General features: G+C 46.7%; 2 protein-coding genes across 2 annotated transcripts in view; one reads left to right on the forward strand and one right to left on the reverse strand.

The window, feature by feature from the left end:
* Positions 1-7628, reverse strand: LOC142564591 (uncharacterized). Its single transcript, XM_075675647.1, has 2 exons — positions 7147-7628; positions 1-3345 (listed from the first exon to the last, which is right to left on the reverse strand). Exons 1-2 carry the CDS (start codon positions 7373-7375, stop codon positions 2729-2731), a joined length of 846 nt encoding a protein of 281 aa, XP_075531762.1. The 5' UTR covers positions 7376-7628; the 3' UTR covers positions 1-2728.
* Setd3 (SET domain containing 3) overlaps positions 1-24587 on the forward strand; it is a 102531-nt gene that overhangs the window by 4735 nt on the left and 73209 nt on the right. Inside the window, exons 7-8 of the mRNA XM_075675646.1 lie at positions 835-899; positions 1365-1423. Of these exons, the coding sequence (XP_075531761.1) occupies positions 835-899; positions 1365-1423 (124 nt within the window). The remainder of the gene's footprint in view (positions 1-834; positions 900-1364; positions 1424-24587) is intronic.

Genomic DNA, 24587 nt, shown 5'->3' on the forward strand with positions numbered 1-24587 from the left:
TTTTGCGTGTGTCAAACTACTGGATCAGTAAACCTACCTGCTTGCACAAAACTTGGGTAGGCTGTACAGGGACGTAGCCGCAGTGGAGTACATGAAAGGTCTTGTGCATGCTGCCGGGTATATGGGCTTTTGTGTACAGAAAAGACATAACCAAATACACAGTTATATTTATTCATGCATTTGAAAGCTTGCGTGCCAACTTTGCTGTGCCAGTCAAGCCCGTTGCACTCCTCGTTGCCTCAGTCTCCAGCGCTTGTGCTACGGGAAGAGACAGGCCTGTTCTGCCCTGGTCAAAGTTGTTCAGTATACCTTGGTCTTGCTGCTCGAATCTCTTCACACCAGTTTCGGGCTCTCCATGTCAAATGTAGGGGGGCCATAACCAAGCAAGGGTGAAATTTCTGCAGTAAGTTGCATACTTGTAGGGCGTATAACTGCAGATGAGCGCAGGCTTGTGCTTGATAAATTATACCTTATAGGTGAAGGAGCTCTCAAGTGTAACCATCCCCGCTCGGTTTGACAAACACAGTGCTCAGCCATGCATCTCTGAATGCTGAGGGAAAGGCTTGTAGGACTCCTATTGTATCATGCGTGGCACCACAAGGCTGCGATCTGTGTATGATTGAGTAGGGTCTTCAAAAATTTAAGAGATGATCTCATAAAAGAAGAAATTAAGAGATGATCCCATAATTCAATTCATTCCTAGCGCATTATGTATTAGAGAGATTCCATCTGACTTTACATGACATTGGAATTGTTTTGCATCATAACACTGAACATTTAAAAGTTTAAAGGGATGAACAGTATGACTCATGGAAATAAAATTTATTTCAACAGATGAAGCCTTGAAGTTGCACAGAAGCATTGCTAGACAATACTCCTATTTTCACAAGATTTTTCGGGTGAGTAATTTGCTTTAGCATGCTACCTACTTTACAGGTCTTTGCTGCATGTGTGTGCCTTCACCCTTTAGCTCGCATTGGCTGTCAAGTTCTTCTGTATTGTTATAAATTGTAATACATTCCATGGTGAGTGCTACAGATTACAGAACAGACCCGTTTTTGTGGACTATCATCATATACAGATGCATAAACAGTTAGCATTCTGCACGAGCCGGCGCAGCATTGTGCAGCAAAATTCTTGCTGTATTTTTTTGCACTTTTCGTTGTTGTACACTGTGTCACTATTGCCTATTTGCAGCCACATTCATTGCTCTGACTTTAAAGTATTGTGAAGCATTAATTTCAGCTTTGTTAGCTTTGTTGCATAGACAAAAGCTTGATCTTAAAAAAAATTGTTTCGATAAGGAACACTTTGAACAACCGAACTGTAGGCAGGCCTTAGTGCAAATTTTTATTCATCCACAGACACACCCTCTTGCCAAGAGCCTTCCTTACAAGGACTGCTTCACATATGATCTGTACAGGTAAGTTGCAAGCTGTCTTACTAAGGTGACAGGCTTACCTTACGCACAATATGGCACTCAAATGGCTGGCTGTTAATGGTAGTATTAAACACTATCACTCAATTCCTAGTTGAGATCTAAAATTGTTTTGAGCCTCGAGTATCGGGAAAATACTAGTATGAAATTTTACTCTTTCTGCTGAACTAAGCACTCCATTCTAGTAACATTTTAAAAATTCATACACTGAGGATCATGTCTAAGTAAAAGTATGGAATAATGGTGCAGTTGTAAGCCAGCAACTGCTTACAGCTAAAAAAGAGGCATGTTCGTCATGCTTTGGAGAAAGAGAACATTTTTGGTGCCTTATTTCTGGGAGCCACAGCAGAAGTGGCTTGTGGTAACATGACTTCTGTGGCATATTATGAATGTCCTATAATACACAGTCACAGTAAATAAATACACATAACAAAGTCACACCAGCTGTAGCAGCTGATAACACGCTACATAATACATGCTTGCTACATAATAATCAGAAAAATTAGGAAACAATGAAAGCACTCCTGTCAAATGAATACACACAAACATGTAAATGTTGCAACTTGCTTACACGTCAGTGGCAATGGCATTGTGCCAGCACAGTTTGTAATATCCCGTACTAATCACCATTTATGGCACCACTGTAGTTAACAGTAACTGGCTATGTAAACATGCCATGAGATCTGTTTTGGTTGCACCATCGTGGACACCTTGCTTAGCAGAGAAGCATGGCAGACTAGATGCACGAGATAATGACAGCATACTTGGATTGTAAAGCATGGTTAAGGTTGTAAAACGAAGCAAAATGCACACTTGAAAGCGGCATAATTTTGATGGCTTCTCATGCCACTCTTGGCCATCATGGTCTTAGACAAGTACTTCAAGCAAGGGCTGTTACTAGTAATGGCTCGTTTCTCTTGGTGATCAAATTGCGCATCGGTTCCAGGCGTTGTGACACAAGCCTGCTTCTGCCTCGCAGTATCCGACTGTTGAGCGATGTTGACCATGTTTCACATGACCGAATTTTCTTGTGTCATAACCACTTGCGATATCGCCACTGGTGACTGTTTCATACAGCAAATGCAAACACAAAGTCACAGTTGTGAGTTGTGAGAAAAAAAAAGCCGAGATGGCAGGCACACGTGCATAAGCTCTACAACTTCCTGGGGGCACTTGTTGCCAAACTGGACCTATCAGCATCATAGAGGAAGACAGCAGATGAATGCTGCTACTTTTTCAGGCACATTTGCCCTTGCGATTATTGAGCCACGTTTGGTTTTGGGCAGTTAATCACGGTATGGATATCCTGCTGAAGGGCCCCTGGTTTACGGTGGCCTGTTTCTCCCGGCGCTTTGCGATCTTGACCATGTTCTGCATGACTCGGATGTTGTTGTGCGTGTTCAGGTATCGCTTGCGACGTTCGCGCTGTTGTCGGCAGCGGCAGACGGCAAGAACCACTGCAAAGAAGGCGACGGCAACAATGATCATGGTGGCACACAGCGCAAGCGTCCATATCGTCGTCTCCGATAGCACCATAGTGGTTACGCTGCTAGTGTCCTCGTCGGCCGTGCCATTTGTTGCTGCCTCTAGCGTTTCGTTTACTTGCGGTTCTGGCCCCGTGGACTGTGGTGAAGAGATGATGTCCTTGCTTTCGTGCATCCCCGAACCGTGAAAGCCTTTTTCGGACTTGCCGTACTGGTCCTTGTCTTGGCTTGCCAACTTATGATCAAGCCTAGTTGGTTCTTCTTGGGGCACGCCGTGGCCAGTGTTGGCGGAGTATACTTGGAAAGGCGGGTACAGACCTTTGGCCAGAGAAGGACGCCGTAGCCCAAACCTTGTTCGGTGTCGACGTGGTGGCGGAGAGCGAGGAGGAAGAGGACGTGGCTCCGCAGCATTGGAGCCCTCTCCTGCAAGAAATTGCATTTCTTAATGGTTTGGAGCTAGCGTCAGATATACGGCTCCATGGGTGCATGCTCGATAAAGAAGGTAGGATTCATGGAAATGAAACTGGTGCCGTAATGCACTACAAGTCACTGTAAATCTACACGAACATATTTATGGGAATTCTAGAAACAGATTGCCTATCGTGCTGCACTGACAAGCCCCACACATACCTACGATACATAGACAACATATTCATAATATGGGGACATGGTCAATACAGTCTAGATAGATATGTAGCATTTCTAAATTCGTTTCACCCAATAATAAAATTCACATCAACATCTTCAATGTAGCATGTAAACTTTCTGGACAAACAATATACATAGACAATGAGTCACTAATGACAAGGCTGTATAGAAAACCATTCAACAAGCAACAGTACGTAGTATATATGAACAACCATCCCAGACATTCCAAACAATGCGTCTTTAAAAGCCAAGCCACATGACTACGTTGCATTTCTGTTGAAAACCAAGTCTACATAGATAGTCTCGATCACCTTAAAGAAACCCTATCAAACAAGAGCTACCCAAACATTGCCCTTCAGAAAGCCTACACCAATGCAACCAAACTTGATCCAGCCGAGGCCCTCAAGCCCCACCGTAGGATCACAAGAACAGCAATGCCTCTTCTTACTACTAAATTCTCAAACGCAATCCCAAACGTGAACATCCGTAGTAAATACTACCCAGCTCTTGCCAGCAACCAGAAACTTAATAAGATTTTTCCTGACCCGCCCAGAGTAGCCTACAGACGCAACACTAATTTTAAGGATATTCTTGTATATGTCAAACTAAGGACAAAAATGACGTCAGGAACCGGTCCCTGTGGCAGCCGCAGGTGCGTTACATGCAAACTTATTCAGTCTACTACTACACTAAAAAGTACAGCGTCGAACTACTCGCCCAAGCTAACTTCGAGTTCCACCTGTACATCAAGCAACATAGTCTACTGTCTAGAATGTGCAGCTTGTAGCAAACAACACAAATATGAGACAGGACAACAAATTCATACAAGACTCAACAATCACCATGCAGATACAAAACACAATTTACCTAAAGCAGTAGCCAGCCACTTCAATGAACATGGTCATATATTCGACAAAGCAAGGCTCTATATACTCCAAACAAATTTCTGTTCACCTCACCAGAGGATGTTTACGGGATCATACCTCATACGCAAGTTTAAATGCCTACACCTAACGGGAATTAATTTGGCATGTCGTAACCTAGAATCTCTAAAAGCTGTCACTTAAATCTGAAATTCTCATATCATCAACCAATTCAGAAAACACATTGTGCCACCCACTAACCTTAATTCTTAATCTCACCTATTTCTCCATTTCTAATTTTTCCTTGCCTCCTACTCAGCTTAATATACTCTTTCACGTTTTTATGCATATATCAACTGTACCACCCCTTTTCCCATATAAACCTGCCCCTGCCCACTTTTACTCATGTCACCCCCTTATTTGTTATGCTGTTTTCAGCCATCCTTTATTGTTTCTTTGTCTGTTTTTATTTTGTTTTTTGAAACATCTTCCCCAACACATTCCAAAGTTCCAGACACCAGGATACCTTTTTCGGTGCCTCAGCGACACAGGGTGTCGCCACTTCTGTATACCATCGTGACGATGGCTACGTTGAGCTACTGGGGCTAACGTCCCTTGAAAGCACTTTAGCAGGAAAGAAGTTTGGGCGTGTTGGTGGGATACATTCAGACTGGGATACATAGCACAAAATATGACACAGGGACAAGCAGAACACAGGAGGAGCGCTAACTTTCAACAATTTATTTATTGCAGCTGGTGAGTATATATATACTCACTGGGACACCACTGCAATAGAACACACTGAAGGGAAGGAGGAAAAGACAGTCATGTGACTATTAACGTGTGTGTGTTGGGTATATGAGCCCAGAGCTAATAAGCCGCCCTTGAGGTACAGTTCTGCACACTATAAACTCATAAAAAGAAGTATCGTACGTCCTTTCCTGTCATGCGCTCTATCTAAGTCATGTGCTCACTTGCTAGATGAAGGCCTTAGTAAGCAGGTGGCTCGTCTGGAAGCAGCGAACTATCCGAGACATATCATTATCTCGGTTGCTGAAGGCCTGCATCGTCAAAGGAAACTAACTTCACTCATGAGCGATGAGCAGAGAGCGGATGACGAAAGAGAAAGGAAAGAAGAAAGGGACAAACGAAAAGTGGCGGTAATTCCCTGCTTTCATAAGGCTTCCCACAACCTAAAAAAGGTTGGGCAACGTTCTGGTGTAAACGTTCTGTTTACAGCACCTAACAAACTCTTGAGGTTGAGTGTGATGAGCTGTCTCATGAGGAAACGAAAGCCTGGTAGCGCTACCGCGCACAAAGATCCTTTTGTTACCTGCACTCGCAATGTTGTGTATAAGATCCCACTCTCGTGTGGGAAGTACTATGTCGGCCAGACGGGCAGATGTTTAAACGTGCGTCTGGCGGAGCATAGCAACAAAGTGGAGAGCATTGCAATAGATGGGCATCTGGCTGCCCATTGTAGAAAATGTGACGCGAAGGCACCATGCTTCCCGCTATCAAAACAAACTGTTGTTGTCTATCGCCACAGGAATAAGATTACGAGGGAAATTGTGGAAGCAGCTGAGATAGCCAGAGCAGGTGACGAGTGCGTTAGCACGCCGTCTATATTTTTTATCAAGGAAAGAGCTTGAATTTTTGGGCATATTAGTCACATGACTGTCTTTTCCTCCTTCCCTTCAGTGTGTTCTATTGTAGTTGCGTCCCAGTGAGTATATATATACTCACCAGCTGCAATAAATCAATTGTTGAAAGTTAGCGCTCGTCCTGTGTTCTGCTTGTCCCTGTGTCATTTTTGCGCTATGTATCCCAGTCTGAATGTTCCTTGAAAGACCAAGCCGCTGCCTTTCCGCTACCCCATGTATTGCACGCCAGACTCCTGGTCGCCATCTTAACTCCTTCGTAATTACCCGACGCATTGCTGCTACGCTACTCAAGTCATCCTTTCAACTGATGTCTTTTTGGGTCTTCTTTGTTACTCGCGCATTGACTGGCTGACCGGCTCTTTTAAAGCAACAAAACCATGCCGCAACGACACCCCTGAATGCTCCCTAACCGCTCACTCCCCCAACACCTTCCCATGCCCTTCTTTTTCTTTTCTTCCTCTTTTTTCCTCTTGGTCTCTTTTTTTTTCTCCCCGCCTTCCCACTCTCCCGCTATTGTCCGCTCGTCTTAGTAACCACGCTTACAGATATCAGGCGAGAGCGCTCATTTTCTTTGGAGTTTCTCCCTTTACGACCGGCCACTACCGACAACAACCGCACGTGACGTCTCTTACTAACTAACCTGTTAAAACTAACATGCCGAGGATGACGAGGCCGCTTTTGACGAAGGTAGGTCCTCCTATCGAAACGTTGGCCAGCCTTTCTGAGACACCTTATCCCTGTTTATAATCTTTATACCACAGTGTGCTACTTGGTAAGTGTGGGAACTTATGCTGCCACAGTGGCCCAAATACCAGATAACACTTCCAAATGTAAGACGTCGTACTAACGTACCGGCGCTCAGATTACGGCGCAAAATAAACGATACCGGTGTTTGGTCTTCATACTACTCTTGTAGTAGACAACCGCATGAACGCGAAAACTAACGAAAGGTACAATTTGTAAAGATCACCATGTCAGTCTGAACGGATTTATAGCGTTTCTCTTTAGTGGCCCTTTAATCAATCGACCAACTGGCCTGTGCAACAAACCGTGTGAGGGCTGCCCGTCGGTGCTGTTGGGCTCGGGGCTTGCCCTGTATTGCGGGGGGACGAAGAGGTTGCCGCGCACCTCGTGCCCGGGCGTCGAATCGCCCGGCATCGACGACCTCGCCGGCGGCGACGACGACGACGCGTCGGGGGTCTTCGTGACTGGACCCGCCGACGCTGCCAGGCAGCAGGCCGAGACCGCCAGCGTCCACAGCAGCGTCCTGGACGCCATATTTTCCAGAACGCTCGCCGCTGGCTGGCCAATCCGCGACGCCTTCGTATCACGGGAGTGCTTCGTCACCGTGACACGCGCGCATCGGCGAACGTGTCGCCAGGCCGTGACCTCCAGGGTCCTCCTCGGTGCTGTCCCCTGGACCTTACGGCTCCCGGCAAGATTGGTTTGCTTGCAGGAGCGGTTGGACGTGGTTCGTCTCTCGGTGATGTGGCCAGGGTGGACTCCTGCCCCACTTTCTTGCGGTCACCGCCTGCGATATCTGTAGTGTGAAGGAGCGTAAAGACAGCGTGTGGGCGTTGAAGCACGGTGGGGGAGAGGGAGGGTGGGTGATAAGGCGGCAGATTTACGTACACGCGTCGACCGTTTCGGTGTCTCGGCAGCAGTATAGCTCCCTCAAACGTCGCCAGACATTGTGTTAAGTGCCTACATACGTCCGGCGGCCCGTGTGCGATGATTTCTCTCCTTATCGTTTATCGCTGCGCATTAAATTGAAGTGCACTCTAAACGTGAATTACATAAGTGCTCGAGAGCCTGCTGACCATTCGGGATGCTGTGCGCTTTTCGAGCGCTGTCTTAAAAGCGGCAGGAGAAAGGAGAGGCCAGGCGATGCAACGAGAATTGTCAAGAACGTCTCTATCGTGCTGCCCTGTTTTGCTCGTGTCTCTCTTATCTGTCTAATTGCGATGAAGGAACCAGGAAACGTCGCCCGACCGTCGTATCCCGCGACTTGGCTGTAAGAAGTTGCCAAAGGACTCTGCCTTTCTCAGCTTGCCAAATTATTTATTATTATTATTTGTTTTGAACACATATATACAATTAACAGGAAAGGGAAAGCGAGGAGCAGGCTGGCACTGCCACTGAAAGGGGCACAACGCCTGTCTACTCTTCAGAAGGGAGGTGACAGCAATACAGAAATGGGAGATAGAAAGGAGGGGAGGAAAGAGGAAAGGAAGAGCCAAGGGGACAAATCTAAAGAATAAAGTAGGACACAGTACAGATCACACACAGTAGGGCCGCTCACTGAACGTCACTCTACTACAGAATCTTCAATAAAATAGTTTCGACGCTACAAACGTGAAGCTAAGTTAATTCCAAAGAAGTAAGTAGAGCGCGATGAGCGTAATCACGTTTAGACGCACAACCACTGGGGTACAAACAGTCGTCGAGTGTCGTACATCGTAGGCCAAAGAGATGATAGTCTCTCACTAGCGACATGCGCTGCGCAACTGAAAGCGGGAAACTCAAATATAGACCGTTTCATCGGACGAGGAGGATAGGGCGCGCGGAGAGTTTTTCCTCCTCTCTGGCTTGGGCGATCCGGCGCGGCGCTGCTTGAAAGTATTGCTGTCGCGTGCTGCGGAACGATTTCTAGATGTTTTAGACCTTACTTTGTGAACTTTACGAAATGTTCGTTCATATAAGGTCGTCAGGGAAGCCTTTCGGTGCATCAGTAACTATACTGTAGGGAGAAATATGCATTGGGGGGCGCAAAAGTGTGACGCGCATAATCAGCCGCGATGTACGCGCATTATCAGTCGCGGTGCGTGTTTCTTTACTATTTTGCTTATATCTATTTCAATTCAACAAAGAAAGCCGGCGTCTCTGCATTACCAGCATTAAATGGTAAATCAGCTCACTGTCTGATCGATTGGCGTAGGGAGTAAAACATAAAACATAAGGGTGCATGCTCGTGCACGGCCAACCTAAGGCAACCACGAACCATCTGAGCGGCAGGCTTTATCAAATATTCGTGATACACTGGCATCGTACTCACCCATTTCAAGTCTAGTGTGCTTCAAATTACCATATGTCTTACTGCATGAGGCCCATGGTGCTGCTCAACACAGCAATCACTGCGGTTGGTGAGCTAGCACAATACATATGTAAGATGTGTGCTTCGGCATTGCCTTTTTTTGGCCCTTATACAGCCATAATATATGAGAGGGTTCGCATAAAAAGAATGCGATAGCTATTTTTCAGCGCAAGATTTCCGTAATACGTGTGAGCGCGTCGTAGAGAACTGAACGAACTCAACCGAAAAAAAGATAGGTTACCATCCTCTTTCTCTAAAAAGCAAGAGAAAACGGGCTAATGCCGCACAACGTTTACAAGTATATAACCGCTGATGCCATATGCTTGGACCATGCGCTATATAGAACAAAGATATCTGTAATCCAGCACCTACTACTGCTTAGGACGCTCGCGCAGTTCGTAAATAGTCGCTTTGCTGGACAAGCTTAATTCAGACTATAAGGTATGCTGCTATTACTAGCCAAAGCTATTTTATTCATAGGTGGAAACCTCATCCATCCAACCAAGTAGTCACGCAATGTAACCTGCCGCGAACAGTTTGAACGCTTGTCAAAGTATTACAGCACAGCTCCCATCGTAGCAGAACGGTACCCACGCTGTTACGATCGTCGCGTATGTTTCATGGCTCATAAACCGCAGCTTAGAAATAGAGGATAATACTGCAATAAGGTCACATTAGTGATTGGAACATTTAGAAATACACAATTGATCTCCGAGGCTGATTGTAGGCTCAAATATGCGCGCACACATCGCGCTGCGTGTTCTGTCCACCTCAACGCCAGCAGCAATTCCGGCTATGACGCCTTAAACCACTTCAGCACGTCTCACAGAACCGTTTACCACGTAGAAGACGCGTGTCATACTAAACAGACCACACGACCGCGAAAACAAACGCCAGAACCTACCGCCGAGCGTATACCTGCCATGCAAAAGACCGCTTTCACCCAAGCCAGTATGGCGCTGCTCATAGGCGGCGCCACTGCGTTCACAATATGGCGGCGCCTACGAAAAAACGGTCTATACATGCTGAAGTGTGTCACAGCGGCCACAAGACGTACACGATGGACTCGCCACACGTCGTTGTTTGTATAAACGTTCGTGCACGTTCACACAGCCCACCATCAGCTTGAGTAGTTGTGATCTAGCGCGTCGAGGCAAGCCTCGACCGCGAACACGGGGCGGGAACGTTCCATTTGCGACGCGCTGGTCTGGATGCTGCTTGAGTAGGTGGCGACGAATCAGCAGACGAGCGTCATCAAGCTTGCACGATATTTCTGGGCAGTCACAGTTGTTTTGAGCGCAAGTTGAAGCGAGCCGATCAGCCTCTTCATTTCCGGCGATTCCTACGTGGGAAGGTATCCATTGAGCAATGAGAGATATCCCACGTGATGAAATTTTGCTCGCAGAGTCAGTAATGCTGCGCACAAGTGGGCAATCAATCTCACTGCTTTGTAACCTGCTAATGGCAGCGCGAGAGTCCGTAAAGATCACAATCTTCGATGTAGTTAACTCCTTGTGCACGTATTTCAGTGCAACGTTAATCGCTGCTAGCTAAGCAGTTGTTGACGAAGTTGGCGGAGGTATTTGAAAGATACGCCGTACTTGAGTCGAAGGCCAGAAAAAAGCTGCGGAGGCGCCTTGACCATCGCTGTGTACAGATGCATCTGTGAATACTTGAAAGCTTGAATACTTGAAGGCCAAACTGGACTGAACTGGCAAAACAGCTCCTTGTAGTTTGGGTACAGCGAAACACTCGCAATAGCGAGTCAGGTCTGCGGATGTTGTTTCATCAACTCGGAACTGCTCATACAAGACGTGTACATACAAAGGAAAGGTCTAACCGGCTCAGCTTTTGGACTATATAGGTAAGTTTAGGTCTTGTAACGCCGTCGACCTTGGAGGAAGCTTTAATTCGGGAGAGAAATCTAAATACATGGGAACAGAGAATTCGCTTTTGCTCTGCACATGCTGTACCGAATTTAATTAATTTTATTGCATTTAAAAAGAAAAAGAAGTGTTAATTTACAGTCAGTAAAGATAATCTCTTTCAGGACATCAATCTCTTTGCAAATTTTATTGTCATTGAAAAACTTGGAAAAACTAAAGAATCCAGTGGCTCAGCAAAAGCAAAAATAAAACAAAACATCGCACTTTTGTGAGCTGCACTTCTTGAAGCGTCTACAGCGGACGAAATTGATCAGGTATGCGTGACTGAGACATACTACTAATTTTATACACCCGTACCTAATCGTAATAATTTGACTCGCGTGTGAACTTTGTCAGCTTAGAATGCAGGGGCAGTGTACTGAACAGCGATATGCTTCAAGTGCAATGTCGGAGATTTGTAAACGTGCTTCACCATTTTTTTAAAAAGAACTTACCGGTTTTGAGCAACTTCAAAAAAAAAAAAGAATGTAATGCCCAACATGGAAGATCCTGCTTCAGTCGGAAGAATTTAAAAGCAACAAACCGCATTCAAATGGTTAAACAGTTGTCTGTTGAGAACAATTCTGCGCGTTTGAATAGGAAAATGGGAGTTGGGCTTAAAGCCGTTGTTCTAAACTGTGACGCGAACATTGCGACTCTTGCGCGCTTGTTTACGTTGCGTCAACGCATTTCCCCAAACGGTGAAGGTATCTGTAGAAGTAAGTTGGAATTCACAAGTCGGGGGTTACTCTTCAGCATCGGGCGCGGTTTTCTTCCCGCCTGCTAGTAACAGCGCAAAATGTAGACAAGAGACGAGACAACAAGACACCACAAGCGCTGACTTTCAACAACGTTTATTCTGAAAGAAACACGGCTTCTTATAACCATTGCCAACACGTGTCGCAGTCACGTGATCGCACATCATGTGAAACATGCACTTTTTCTTTTTTGCATTCAAGATAGTGGTTGCACATGCAAAAGCTCAAGTTCTTTTTTTTTTGTCAGTAACAAGGACGGCGTGCTAACGCATTGGTCACGAAGTGTGGTAATCTCGGCTGCCTCAATTATCTCCCGGACCAGCTGGTCATTGTGTTTCTTCAGCACTTTATAGCGTCTGAATTCTGCGGCGCAATCTTTTGAGGGGCAGTCCCTGATATGGATGCCTAGATTCCTGTTAGCCTACTCGACGCTAAGTTTGTGTTCCTTTAGTCTTTCATTTGTGCATCTCGAAGTTTGCCCTATATACCTTTTTCCACATTTCAGAGGTATTGAATGCACCACGCCTTCTGTGCACTCCACAAAACGATTCTGGTGATTTATCGTGCACCCTTCCTGGTTTATTGGCTCTTCAGCGTTGACGCGTCGGCAGAGGCTCTTTAGTTTTTTCGGGGCAGTAGGCACTACATTAACTCCAGCTTTGCGCCCAATCTTTTTCAAGCGGTGAGATAAGTTGTGCACGTATGGCAGGGCCACGGTCCGTCGCTTTTCTTTCATTTTTGGCTTCTCGCCACCTGGCTCACCATGGGCACGCTCGAGTTTTAGGTTCTTGCTCATTTTTTGAAGTTGCAGATCTACCTTTCCCGAGATGAATTGTGGGAAATTGGAGCATCGAGCTATAGTGCGCGCTTGAGTCAATGCCGAGGAGCGGCTTCCCTGCAGCATTTCTGTTGACACGGATAGCGTGTAGTATACAATACAGGCGGACGTTCTGCGTGAAGGTCGTCACAGCGGTGTAGTTTACGTGCACGGCGCGTGTTTTTGACGGCGTCGCCTTGAGTTGCCGACCTGTACAGTCTCGGTTCGCGGAGCCGGCAAGGTCTTCCTGTCGTTCGGATATCTTTGTGGAGCGAGGGATCCACGTTAATGGGGCTGCTTAATGTCGCCGCTGTATCGTAGGTGGCTTGAGATAGCGCCGACGGTACGGTAAGGCACGCGTTGTAGGTATGCGCGTGCTTGGTTTGACTCCTTGAAGCCTCGGCAACGCACTTTCTTCGACCGGTGGCGTTATTCTGCGTGACAGCGTAACGGGCTGAAGGAACGATTACTATGTGCATCAGTTGACCCGTGTCCTTATTGTGTGCGTAATACGAAAGTTGAGGCTGTACATAAGAAGGCTGTCGGCGTTATATGGCGCACATACGGCAAAGACTTCTCGCCGTCTTCTGCTCTTCCATCCTTAAGAAATCCACCCACCGTGAAATTGATTTTTTAAAGATTTCTTACTGTCTTTATTCTTTAGTATAAATAGCAAATCAATGATTGACATTTGTGCGGTTCAGCAGTGGCCCAGCCTACTTATTTTCGGTGTTACGAGAAGAAATACAGCGGGAAAAAATTTAAAGTTGATTAAAGCGCGTTGGTTGGACATTTCAAGATCATGAGAGGCAGCTTACCGATTTACCGTTTACCAGAGCGAATAACCGGGCTAGGTGGGGGTGCCTTCGTTCCCGTTACAGTGTGCTGCACTGGCCACGGTAGCTCAAGGGCTAGGCGTTGCGTTGCTGAACACGAGGTCGCGGGTTCGATCCCGGTACTAGGCGGCCGCGTTCCGCTGTCTGCGGACTGCGGCCTAAATAGTTTACCACTATACTTGTTTCTACAAATAGCCCTTGCTTCGGTAGACAGGAAATGCATGCATCATAATGTCACGATATAAACAAGAAAAAGATATTGCTGTCTCTCCCGTAATCGAGAGTAAATGTAAGTATGAGATAGCAACCGGCAAAGCAGATTGGTTGGAGATGATACTAGCCACAAACATAAAATGGATGTAGTGCATGTTCGCAAAGGCACCCCACCACACCGGACCACGCCATACTGTGCACTGATACATATGGATGCTGCCCAGCTAGAAGAAGAAAACCGGCTGAAGGCGGCACGAGAGGCAGCGAAAGACGCCAGGGTGACAGCTAGAAGAAGCAAAGCACCTGAAGGAGCGTGGCGCCATCTCTCGAGGAGACGCGAAACCCGCGCCGCGGAACTCACGGACCGCTGGCGTTTAGAAGCGGAAAGGCAACCGTGTCTCAGAGCCAAAACATCACAATGAAGTGTATGGTGGCGTTTATCTGCCTTTAGAACGTCGCTATTGCAAATGGCAAATAAAACTTCAGCGTACTGGAAGTTACAGCTTGACACATATCGTAAACAAAAATTAGGTAGAATTCGGAAGCAATATTTTTTGTAACTTGTTCGGGCAGTAACTAGCGCATGTAATGCAGTCTTGTACAAAGGGTAGGGGGCCAGAGACCAAATTTTCTTGGTTTACATTGGTTACCCGGGTGATCTCGTTTTGTTCTCGCAACTTACGGGATGGGGACAGTCTTGTAGAGGTATTTCGTATTTATAATCGATATGCTTCAATGTCAGGGGGCAAAATAAATATGAGAAAATGCGAAGCATTAAATTTAGGTCGCGGCGAAATAACGCTACCAGGGGACATTAAACAGACCGAACATATGCAAATACTAGGTATCAAATTTTGTACAAGTGGTGTTTCACCTCACACGTGGCGAGACATTGTCAGCTCCATTAAAGAGCAGTCAGAAGCAGAGGCTGCGTCGCCACTGCCGCTGGCAGAAAGGGCTTCCTTCATTAAGAACGTATTGTGCAGTAAACTGTGGTTTGCTGCAAGGGTAGCTCTCCCGCCGTCACCAACAGTACGAGTAGTAAACTCACTTATTTTCTCATGGTTCTGGCTAAACAAGTCGCAATACGTAGCGCAGCAATTTTTGCGTCTGCCAAAATCCAACGGAGGATGGAGCTTACCGTGCATAGTTACATTCGGTAGGCTGTTGTGCACTAAGAGTACATGTGATCTACTTGATGATGATGAGTACCCTGGTAGGCCACTGCTCCTTTATTGGCTGGGCCATTACCGTCAAACGCTTATGCCGCAGAGTACAGGCAACTTTCTTCCGACGGCGGTAACGCCAGCACCGCAGTATGCGGCGGCTGCGCGCTTGCAAAGCCAGCTTGTACAACTAAGAATTACAAAGTGGCGTGCGACACCAATTTCCAGGCTTTGTGAAATGTTGTGTGAGACAGCTGTACCTCCACGGACAGCTACTACACAAACATGGACAGCTGTGCTTTCACCTGATTTGCCCTCTCAAGTGAAGGATTTTCATTGGCAATATCAGTGGGGCATTCTACCTACAAGAGACGGGCTTGAACGCTGGCATATGGTAGCGAATGATAAATGCATATATTGCGCACAAACAGAGACCAACGCGCATGTAGTAAAGGACTGCGTTGTAGCACGCACCTTCTGGAAGCTAGTTGCAAGAATGTTCGAAATATCCATCGTGCGGCCACCACAGCGCCGAGATCGGTTTGCGAGTCTCGTCTACTACAGCGCTAGCTACATTTTGTGGTGCTTCCGTAACATCGCAGAACGATCTCGGCAGTCAAATAGAGCAATGTACTCCAGAATGCGGAAACTTCGGGTGATAATATGGGGTCATCTTGAAGAACAGTTGTTCAGACTCGGTGAAGCCGAGTTTCTTCGCCGCTGGTCTACGCGGTACATAACCGTCTCCCAAGGCAAAGTCTTTCTACATCCAGAATAATGCTCAATTCTATTGCCTGAGTTCAGACTGTATCTGTATGTGCCCCGGGTACCTTTCATAAATTCGAGGCTGACAATAATGCTTTTGTGTGGATGCGGTAATGAGTTTTGTTGTTGATGTTGTTGTGTGTGGCAAAGCCAGTGTCAAGTAGACACCATTTATTATTTCATTTGTTAATCTGTTTTGCTTACATCAAGTATGATGTATTACATGTGATGTACTTTATATTGTACTTTTTGTTCATCCACAGTTGTAAGCGTGCCTACGGGTGAATAAATTTCCTTGTCAGCAACTTGCCCGGATAACGGCTCTAGCTTTTGGCTCAAGGTCTTTTGAAAGTAGCCGACAACTGGAGCTAAAATATTCGTGCTTAAAAAAAGGGAAAGCCATTCTTTTACTACTGCTGACAGAACGGCGCGCGAGAGAACGTCCAGTCAAACATGGTAGTAGCTGCATTAAATAAGTTGGTCGTGTGGAGCAATACTTAGTATAGTGAAGTAACGTGACACCTCATGCAAGGGGTTCAATTTACCCGGAGCTTAGTAGGGGGTTATAGAAAAAACGCACTGAAGCGTTATTGAGTACCCAAAGCCGGACGCCCTGTTTGCGTTTGTTAGTTCTCCTGTCGCGTTATCTCCTTGCGCTTTGTTTTTTCTCTACGCTCGGTGGTTTACGTACCCTAACTTGGGATGCGCGAAAACTAAAGATTCCTACTGTCCATGTTCTATTTTTCTTTCGTTTATTCTTTTTTTTTTAGCGCGCCGATACTGGACTGAAAGTGGCGAAAACAGGTCTCGTGCACAAATATCTACACCGTGGCAGAATTAGTTATACGTCGCAAAACAGGGGAAAGATAAAAGAAAGAAAGAAAGAAATCATGGCGCCGCTGTGTTCTTTATCTTTCTTTTTTTTTCTGCTGTGCGGTTCCCGAGCATTTAGCACATCTAGGTTTTCTCAGTGTCGCAAAACCGGGTATTTCCCTTTCAGAATAGGAGACGAAACGTTTTCGTCGAATCGGTTTAACGCTTCCACGGGTGCAGCGTATGTACAGTTCAGTTAGTGAGAAATAACAAGAAATTTCCATCCGAGCAAAGGTCACGTCTTTCTATGGGGTTCACGCCCGAAAGTGCGCTTGTTTGCATAACTTCGGTATTCATTGTCATAGCGCTTCTCGCATAAGGCAGATTCAAGTAAAGGAAATTGGTCGTGCTTCGAGAAAACGTTGTTTTAGCAAATATTGTTATTATTGTTTTGCTCCGCGCGCTTACAGACGGGAGCCTATGTGTTGAGCAACAGGCACCGCTCTTCTAAGGTTCCGTCGAGCCGAATAAGTGATGACACTATAACCAATTTCCGATGTTGGTACTTCGTTGTGTCTACAGGGGGTGGGGGGCGGGGCGGATGCTTGTCTCATTCAAGAAGGTATTTCTACACAGCGGCCGGTATACAGCTCTTGGGTCTTTGCACCGGTCGCGTTCCAGTCTGATGCGTCGGTGATCGGTCGAATGGATTGCGAGGACAAAGGGGTCTGTTGGTGTTTGAGCGGCATATTTAGCTACTTTGGTTCTTTCTCTCTTGTATTATTCCTACCACCACCATTCTATTTTGCCTGTACTATAGCGCACTGTCTTTCTGTCTGTTGGGAGGCAAGAGCTGCTGAGTTGAGTCAAAGGAATCAGGAGCCACGACCTTCGGGTCGTCGGCAATGTAATCCGGTCGTTTACTTTTCGAAAACTTTCGATATCGACATTCCCCGCACGCCAATCTTCTTCTCATGTTTCTTCTTATTGGCCCAAGCCGAAAGTGGTCTTTTCGGTTGCGCTGCTCCAAACATGTCCGGTATACTGTACGCGGATGCGGCTGCACGGTGTTTCAGCCATCGTGCGCACTCCGGGGTCACGAACCCCGTAGACACTTCGGTGCCGGGCAGAGGGCGGTGCTACGACGCCCTCATTTATCAATCCAGAGTCGCCGACATTGGCCGGATGTGAGGAAAATGAGGCGGCGTTCCGTGTGACAACGGCGGCCCTTGCTTCTCGTGCGTATTGTACGATCGAGTGTTAGCCACTGAGCGATGCCGAGATGAGCAAACACTCGTGCTCCTGATCTCGACCCCAAACGTGACAAAGTTTGCGAGGTGCCAGGCACTTCGACATTTTCGGGTCTCGGACATTTATACGCATACACATAGATGCACATACACGGGACTTTTCACGAAAACAGTTGCGTCAATAGTTTGTTAACCTGTAGTTTGCTACACATTCGTTCTTATGTGCTAGTATTTGTATTTATTGTGGTACGGCCATTGTTTTCTGTCTGCTTTCGTCTGTAACAATGTTTCTTGTTATGTGTATTCGTACAAATTGTTAATTTTTGCATCTATATAGTCCATGAATAACGTTCTGAATACTGCTGATATTTTGTATAAATTACGTTGCAATGGCTCTTCTTTGCTATTCCATAAGAGGGATCTAATTATTTTTGCCATGTTCTTGAACCCTGCCAGGTAAGGGTTTCCGGGCCCATGTCAAGGTGTCTAGAGCAGCTTTTAGCCTGGAAGACCTTCCAGTTTCTCTGGAGAAAATAACCTTTATTATTATTATTATTATTATTATTATTATTATTATTATTATTATTATTATTATTATTATTATTATTATTGAACCGTGACAAGGTTTTCAGCGCAGGTGTCAGGGCGTATGCACATGACATCCTATCACCGCTGGCTAAACTGTGTGCTGGCGCTGAGGTCTAACTGTAAAGCTGCAGCGCACGGTGTCTTTAGGAGAAGCTCGCCTGTTGAGGTATCAACAAGGACGCGGTTAGTTGCTTGCATGACCTGTAAGTACAGATTCCCGTTCTCTTGAAGCAAAACGGCAAAACGACCCACTGTTTCGGTGAAGAGCAAGGTTATTTTAATGCAGAACACGCGCGAAGTACGAATGTGGGTGCCGAAAAGTGGCTGTTTATACTTTGGCTGTTATTTTAGATTTTATGCAAAATGGACCACGCATAATAACCCCCTTTTTTAAAATGTAATAATTCTTTAAATAGCTATGTCGTGTGCATCTGTGTATTCTTGTTTATTAAGACGTATACTCGTTTCTGAAATAGATGTTGTTGGTTGGCAGGATCTTATGTCCTGATGTTGAAACACACATATATCGCAATTTCACTTGTTTACGGGTCTTTGTAGCGTAATCTATTTGTATGTTCCCATTCACTTACGCATATATATTATGTACTACTGTCTGCTCAGCTGTCTTACTTGCCACTAGGGGCAGGTCTTTTTTTCAGTCTATGTAACTGTTTGGTTGTATCATGTATTTAGGACTTTGGTCTTCATTTTAACGAGTACTATAATTTCTTTTTGCAAATACAGCAACGCAATCTAGAAAGAATGCTTAGCGAAACTAAACTCATTTGGCTGTATGTTTTGTTAATTATTTCTCTATAACGATCGCTTATGTAGTACCCCCTAGATGGGCCCTTAAGGTGATAATGCCATCTCCTCAGGGGATCATTAAAATAAGTGCTTATTTCAAACGCGTCTACGGGGCGGTGGATGCGAAGGTCAGTCATTCCGGGGCAGAGTTCCAAGAGCGCAAGGACTTCGAACACTTCTTGTTTTCATTCTTTCTTTTTCTTTCTTTGTCTTTCGCTCACTCGCTTCCTCTTTCTTTTTAAGTCGTTCATTGTTCCTTCTCAAGACGCTAATGCATGGCCGCGCTGGTCTTTCTGTCTCAAGAGGTGCGCACGTCGCGGAGTTTTGCGATGACGCACGGTCAACGAACTCGGCCGGCAGAGTGAAAGCGCCGCTCGTTTTATTATCCGCCCTTCCTCGTTCGTCGGGGGAACGCGTCGGGGCAGGATTTGCGGCGGCTGTGGGGCGTGCGCGGTCCACCTTTCGTTGTTTCGAAAGTGGCATCCGCACGCCGGTTACGCGAGAGCGGATTACAGAGGGCGCGCGGGGCGCAAAGGTGCCGACTGCCGCGCCCCCTACATTTGAGCGTCGCACGCGAGATTTTCTCTCGCTTCCGTTTCGTCTAGTTCGCTCCTTTCGCTGAGGTCGATGACTATTGTTTGTGGCGGGTGCTTTGCACTTTAATCCCGTCTAGGGGCGCGCGACCGCGTGCCCGTGCCTGCCCACGTGTCGGGCGCGCGATGACGTTTCGGCTCACGATCTCGTGACGCGTGCCCGCCACTTGTGGCACCGCCAGCGCCCGGCGTTGGGGACGGGGAATGGGGCGGAGTTTGGGCACCTCGAGCGCGGAGGCCGCGAATTCTCGAGACGGATGAGTCTTGCGCTGGGCTGTTGGCACGCGTCGTGTTCGTGTTTGGGCGCTTGGGAATTTTGAGCGCCGCCGATTGAGGCGGCAGCGAGAAAGTGCGACTGAATCAGGCGCTCTGTATAACCCGGAAGATGAGTTCGATAGTTTGCGATGTACGCACGTTACCGGAAGTTGCGAACGCCTTTGAAGGTTGATTGAGTGCTTGTTTTATAGAATGATCGATTGGGTTTATAGTCCCGAACCGACCAACGCAGCGGCTGTGAAACCTGCCGTAGTGGAGGAGCTCCAGACGAGTTTCGAACGGCTGGTGTTCCTTAAGACTGATAAGAAATAATAAACTGGTTTAGACTGATAAAGCATTCTTTCAAACCTCAGTTTTTCATTAATTTTGCGGTAGCATGTTCATCACTGGTAGAGGGAATAAAAGTTAGAGTTCCATTTTTTTTAAATTCGTAGGCGTCTCAAAAGCACATATACCTCTTAACGAAGTAGTGCCATATATATTCAACGGATTCATTTAGTTTAGTTTCTTTGATTTAGCCATTCGGTATGTGTCACTGGGTGTGTTGCCATGATTGGCTAATCCTGCGGAACACTTGCCACTGAGAAAGAAGTGTTACGGAAGTCTTAATTGTTTCTAGGCATGTGACGTGTTTGGTTCGTGAATACACCTGATTGGTCATCGCCACTCTACCGTCGATGAGCGTCATGTGTGGCCTTCGTCCACGTGACGTCGCCGCGTAGACGTCCGACACTGTGCAGCCACCTATCGTTGATTTGCTGTTTGCATTTTTGGCATAGATTGCTGTGAGCGGTGTGTCTCATAAACATAACAAAAATTGCACGATATTCAAGTTGTGGCCTTCGTGGTAGATAAACGTAAACATTGCGTGATGCGTGCGCGCTTGGTCTGAATGAACTGTGGGGTTTTACGTGCGAAAACCACTTTCTGATTATGAGGCACACCGTAGGGGACGACACCGGCAATTTCGATCACCTGGGGTTCTTTAACGTGCGCCTAAATCTAAGCACACGGGTGTTTTCGCATTTCGCCCCCATCGAAATGTGGCTGCCGTGGCCAGAATTCGATCCCGCGACCTCGTGCTCAGCAGCCCAACACCATAGCCACTGAGCAACCACGGCGGGTAAAAGTAAGCTGAATTGTACGATTTGACCTTTAGCTGTATGGAATTATATACGCAACGCCTGACCAAAACGGTGCCGGTGTTTTGCTAGTTTGTCGCACATGTCTAGACTGAAAGTGTGAGCGTAAGACTTGGGCACCCTTGATTCTCTTCCTTGGTGTTCAGGTGCCACGTTCGTGCTACGCTAGTGTAAACGCTTGACTAAAGTTTCGCTTCCCATTGATTATAATGGTGCGTCGGATGTGCACAACTTTTCTTTCTTCCCTTTTTTTTCTTTGTGAGGGCGAAGCTTATGATTAGCGGGGCGCCTGAGGGCACGATGACAGACACGATAACTACGACGACTTGACCACGACGTCCGTGGTGTAGCAGAAATGACAAACTGGGACTGCTGACCCACTTGCAGTCTTTTTAACGCTGGTAAAAACAAACTGTGCTGTCGCAGTAAAAAATCGAAAAGTTGCAGAAAAAGGTGGGCCCGGTATTTGCACATGCCTTGGCGTGAAAAGTATAGGCTCAATCATTGAACATGACTTGTTATAAGGCTTGTCGGTATAAGTTTTCTTTTCTTACTGTAACTTTAGCATAGCGGTCTCTGCTCTGTGTATATATAATCATTGGCTTCGCTCAATGCTTATTGTACAAATTCATGCGTAAAGTAAAACTCAGGTTTTCTCTTTAGCTTCGCCTTAGCGTTGCGAGGCGTACCGCAGAAGAAGCCATGTAAGGCCTTCTTGGAGGTCGCCGACCTGCCAGACTTGCCAGTCGGTCGGTTGCGACTGCAGAAGGCCAATGCTTCTGAGGCTCTTGTTATAACAAGCATCGACGGAGCGGACGCGTCCTCGTCTTCTTGCCAACCTTGACCCCCTGGAGTTCCGTCCGTGTAACAGTACAGCGCGTGAAACTGGGCAACTCGGCAGCCCCCTAATTCCGGCGAGAAAGAGATAAGCAAAACGACGCCCTCGTGCCAACTCGTGGCTCACAAGCTGCGGATGCAGCGCTATTATTAGGCGTGCGCGCGGGTGTCTTCTAAGTTGGAGGGCGGCTTCCGCTTGGAACGACCGTGGACGAATTGCTGCGTGCTCCCGCGCTATCTGTCCGTGTTGTTGCGATTCGCGCGAATTTGATCGAAGGGCAGGCGTGACAGGGCGGTTTTGCAGTGGCGCTGTTGCGGCGGTAGCGGTTGCACGCCATTCAAGAGGCAGTGTTCACGCCCACAAAAGCACGTTCAAGCTGTCGCAGGCCAGTCGTTGGCTAGCGTGTATAAGGCTCCCTGTAGTGGTGGCGTTACGTTCATCGAGCGCCTCGGTTAATGTCTGGGGTTGTGCAGGGGGGCAAGCCTAGTCGTTCCTATAGTTGCGCTAGAGAGATGAGAGAGAAAGGGAGGCGGGTGGATGGAGAGAACGAAATTGCGGAAGCGCGTCGCGCGCAACGCGCCCGGCAGTGCATTCCGTCCGTCACTCACTCAATTGATGATGGTGATGCTGCTGCTGATAATGCTAGTGATCTAAAGAAAAGAAAAACGCTTGACGCTGACGCTCCAAGGGGAGTGAACGCGGCGCGCGCGTTCCTATAGCCAGGTGCATGCTGGGAGGTGGGACGTCGGGTGCAACTGTTGAAGACACCTTGCTGTGGCTCCGCGGTTTTGACGTTCTGCTGTGCTGAGCACGATCTCCGCTGAATGGATTCCCGGTTTCCGCAGCCATATTGAAACGGCGTACTCAAGGTGCTGGACATTATAGCTTACCTGAACAAAAAAGAAACCAAACAAAAAGTTATAATCATATTCATCAGCAGCCCACTTCGTATCCACTTATCATCAGCGCTAAGGAATATTAATGCACGAATATAAAAGGTGCGTCAGTGCTTTGTGTGACAACTTGGCGTTCAGGGGAAATGCGCGATCGCTTGAGTACGTTCATAAACGCGAACGAATGCGCTGGTAACTACAAGGACGTTGATCGCGGTTAAACCTGGCACGTCGCCAAATTCGCAATCCTCTCGGAATATATTTATCCACTGCTTGAGGAACGTCTCTGGCATCGATATCTGATCGCCCCTCTCTTGCGTCCGCTGCGTGACTCTATAACGTGCCTGCATATTTTCTATTCTCATCGCGCCAAGTCATACACCGTCGTCTTAGACTGAGTGTCCCTTGTCTGGCACCCATTCTTCTAATCTACCGCTGGTTATCTGCTGTGCTCATCGCATGACTTGCCAAACTCATCTTCTTCCTCCTAATGTAAGCTTGGATATCGGCCCCCTAATGTCATTGCACCAGATAATCACCTGGCATCTTAGACTGTGTTTCCATTGCCTGTGCACCCATTCTATTAATGGGCCGCCTGTTATCTGTTGTGCAGATTACCTGCCAAGCAATCTTTCTTTTATTCTCAACTGGTATACATTAGTCAGATCCATTTGCTCTGTAATGTGTTATGTAATTTGTTGTGCTGCCGAAGAATCTTCGAAAACATTCTTTATTGAGTTGCCTCTGGTTTCCATTCTTCCTCTTTATATTCTGATATGTGCAGTGTTTCAGCGTCATCGATTGGTTACATGTAGAGAGAGAAAGAGAGAGAGAGAGAGAGAGATCTGAGTGGTCGGCCTTAACTACTGTGTTATGGCCCGCGTGGGGCTCAGTGTTGGCAGAACAATGAACAAAATGAGAGAGAGAAGGTGAAGGTGATGTTGATGACGTGTATAGCTGAGCAGATTACCCTGAAAAGGCCTAAGAAACACTGGAAGCAGTTACTGTGTACAGTCACATATGCTGTTCGTCTCAAAAAGTGCCGCACTGGCACCCAAGGCCTGTCGCACAGATTGTAGGCGATGGAGCCGCAAAACTGATTTTTTTAAAAGAAAGTGGCCGGTTGTCGATAGGCGTGGCAAAGATTTAGCCATTGATCGTCCATCTGGCAAGTTGAGCCGGAACTCACAAAGCTGGCGGTCGATAGGTCGCGGCATCGTGCACTCCGGGCTTTCCACGCTTTCACTTGCACCGTTTATACTGTACCCTTCAAGAATATCCGTATAATCCGCAATGTTTGCTAGAGCTCACCATATATGGGGATCGACCGATTTCATCTTTTGCATCCGCGATGTAGCAGCAGCACGTTCGTGATCCCAGAGAACTTCCGGTCAGCCGTTTTTGACAGTCCAGCAGTTAGCCAAGAAAAAAATAAGTGTTTTGTAGTATAGTATACTGTAGGCACATATTGTTAATGTTTTCAGATATAAAAAACGTGCACCATGCGTCGAACTCATGCATGGGCTTCTTTTTTTGTTGCACTTAATAATACAATTAACTTGTCAAACACTCCAGCTCCCCAACAAAACTGGTGCCAGCTGGAGGGTCCTATAAGTTTGTAGGCTATTGTAACGGGTTCTTGCTGAGGACCTTACCGGAAGTCTTCTGGGATCTCTGTTTGTGAAATGCTTTTTTTTTTCTTGTAAACACTGAACT

Source organism: Dermacentor variabilis, chromosome 11 (genome assembly GCF_050947875.1).
Source record: "Dermacentor variabilis isolate Ectoservices chromosome 11, ASM5094787v1, whole genome shotgun sequence".
Classification (NCBI taxonomy): Eukaryota; Metazoa; Arthropoda; class Arachnida; order Ixodida; family Ixodidae; genus Dermacentor; species Dermacentor variabilis.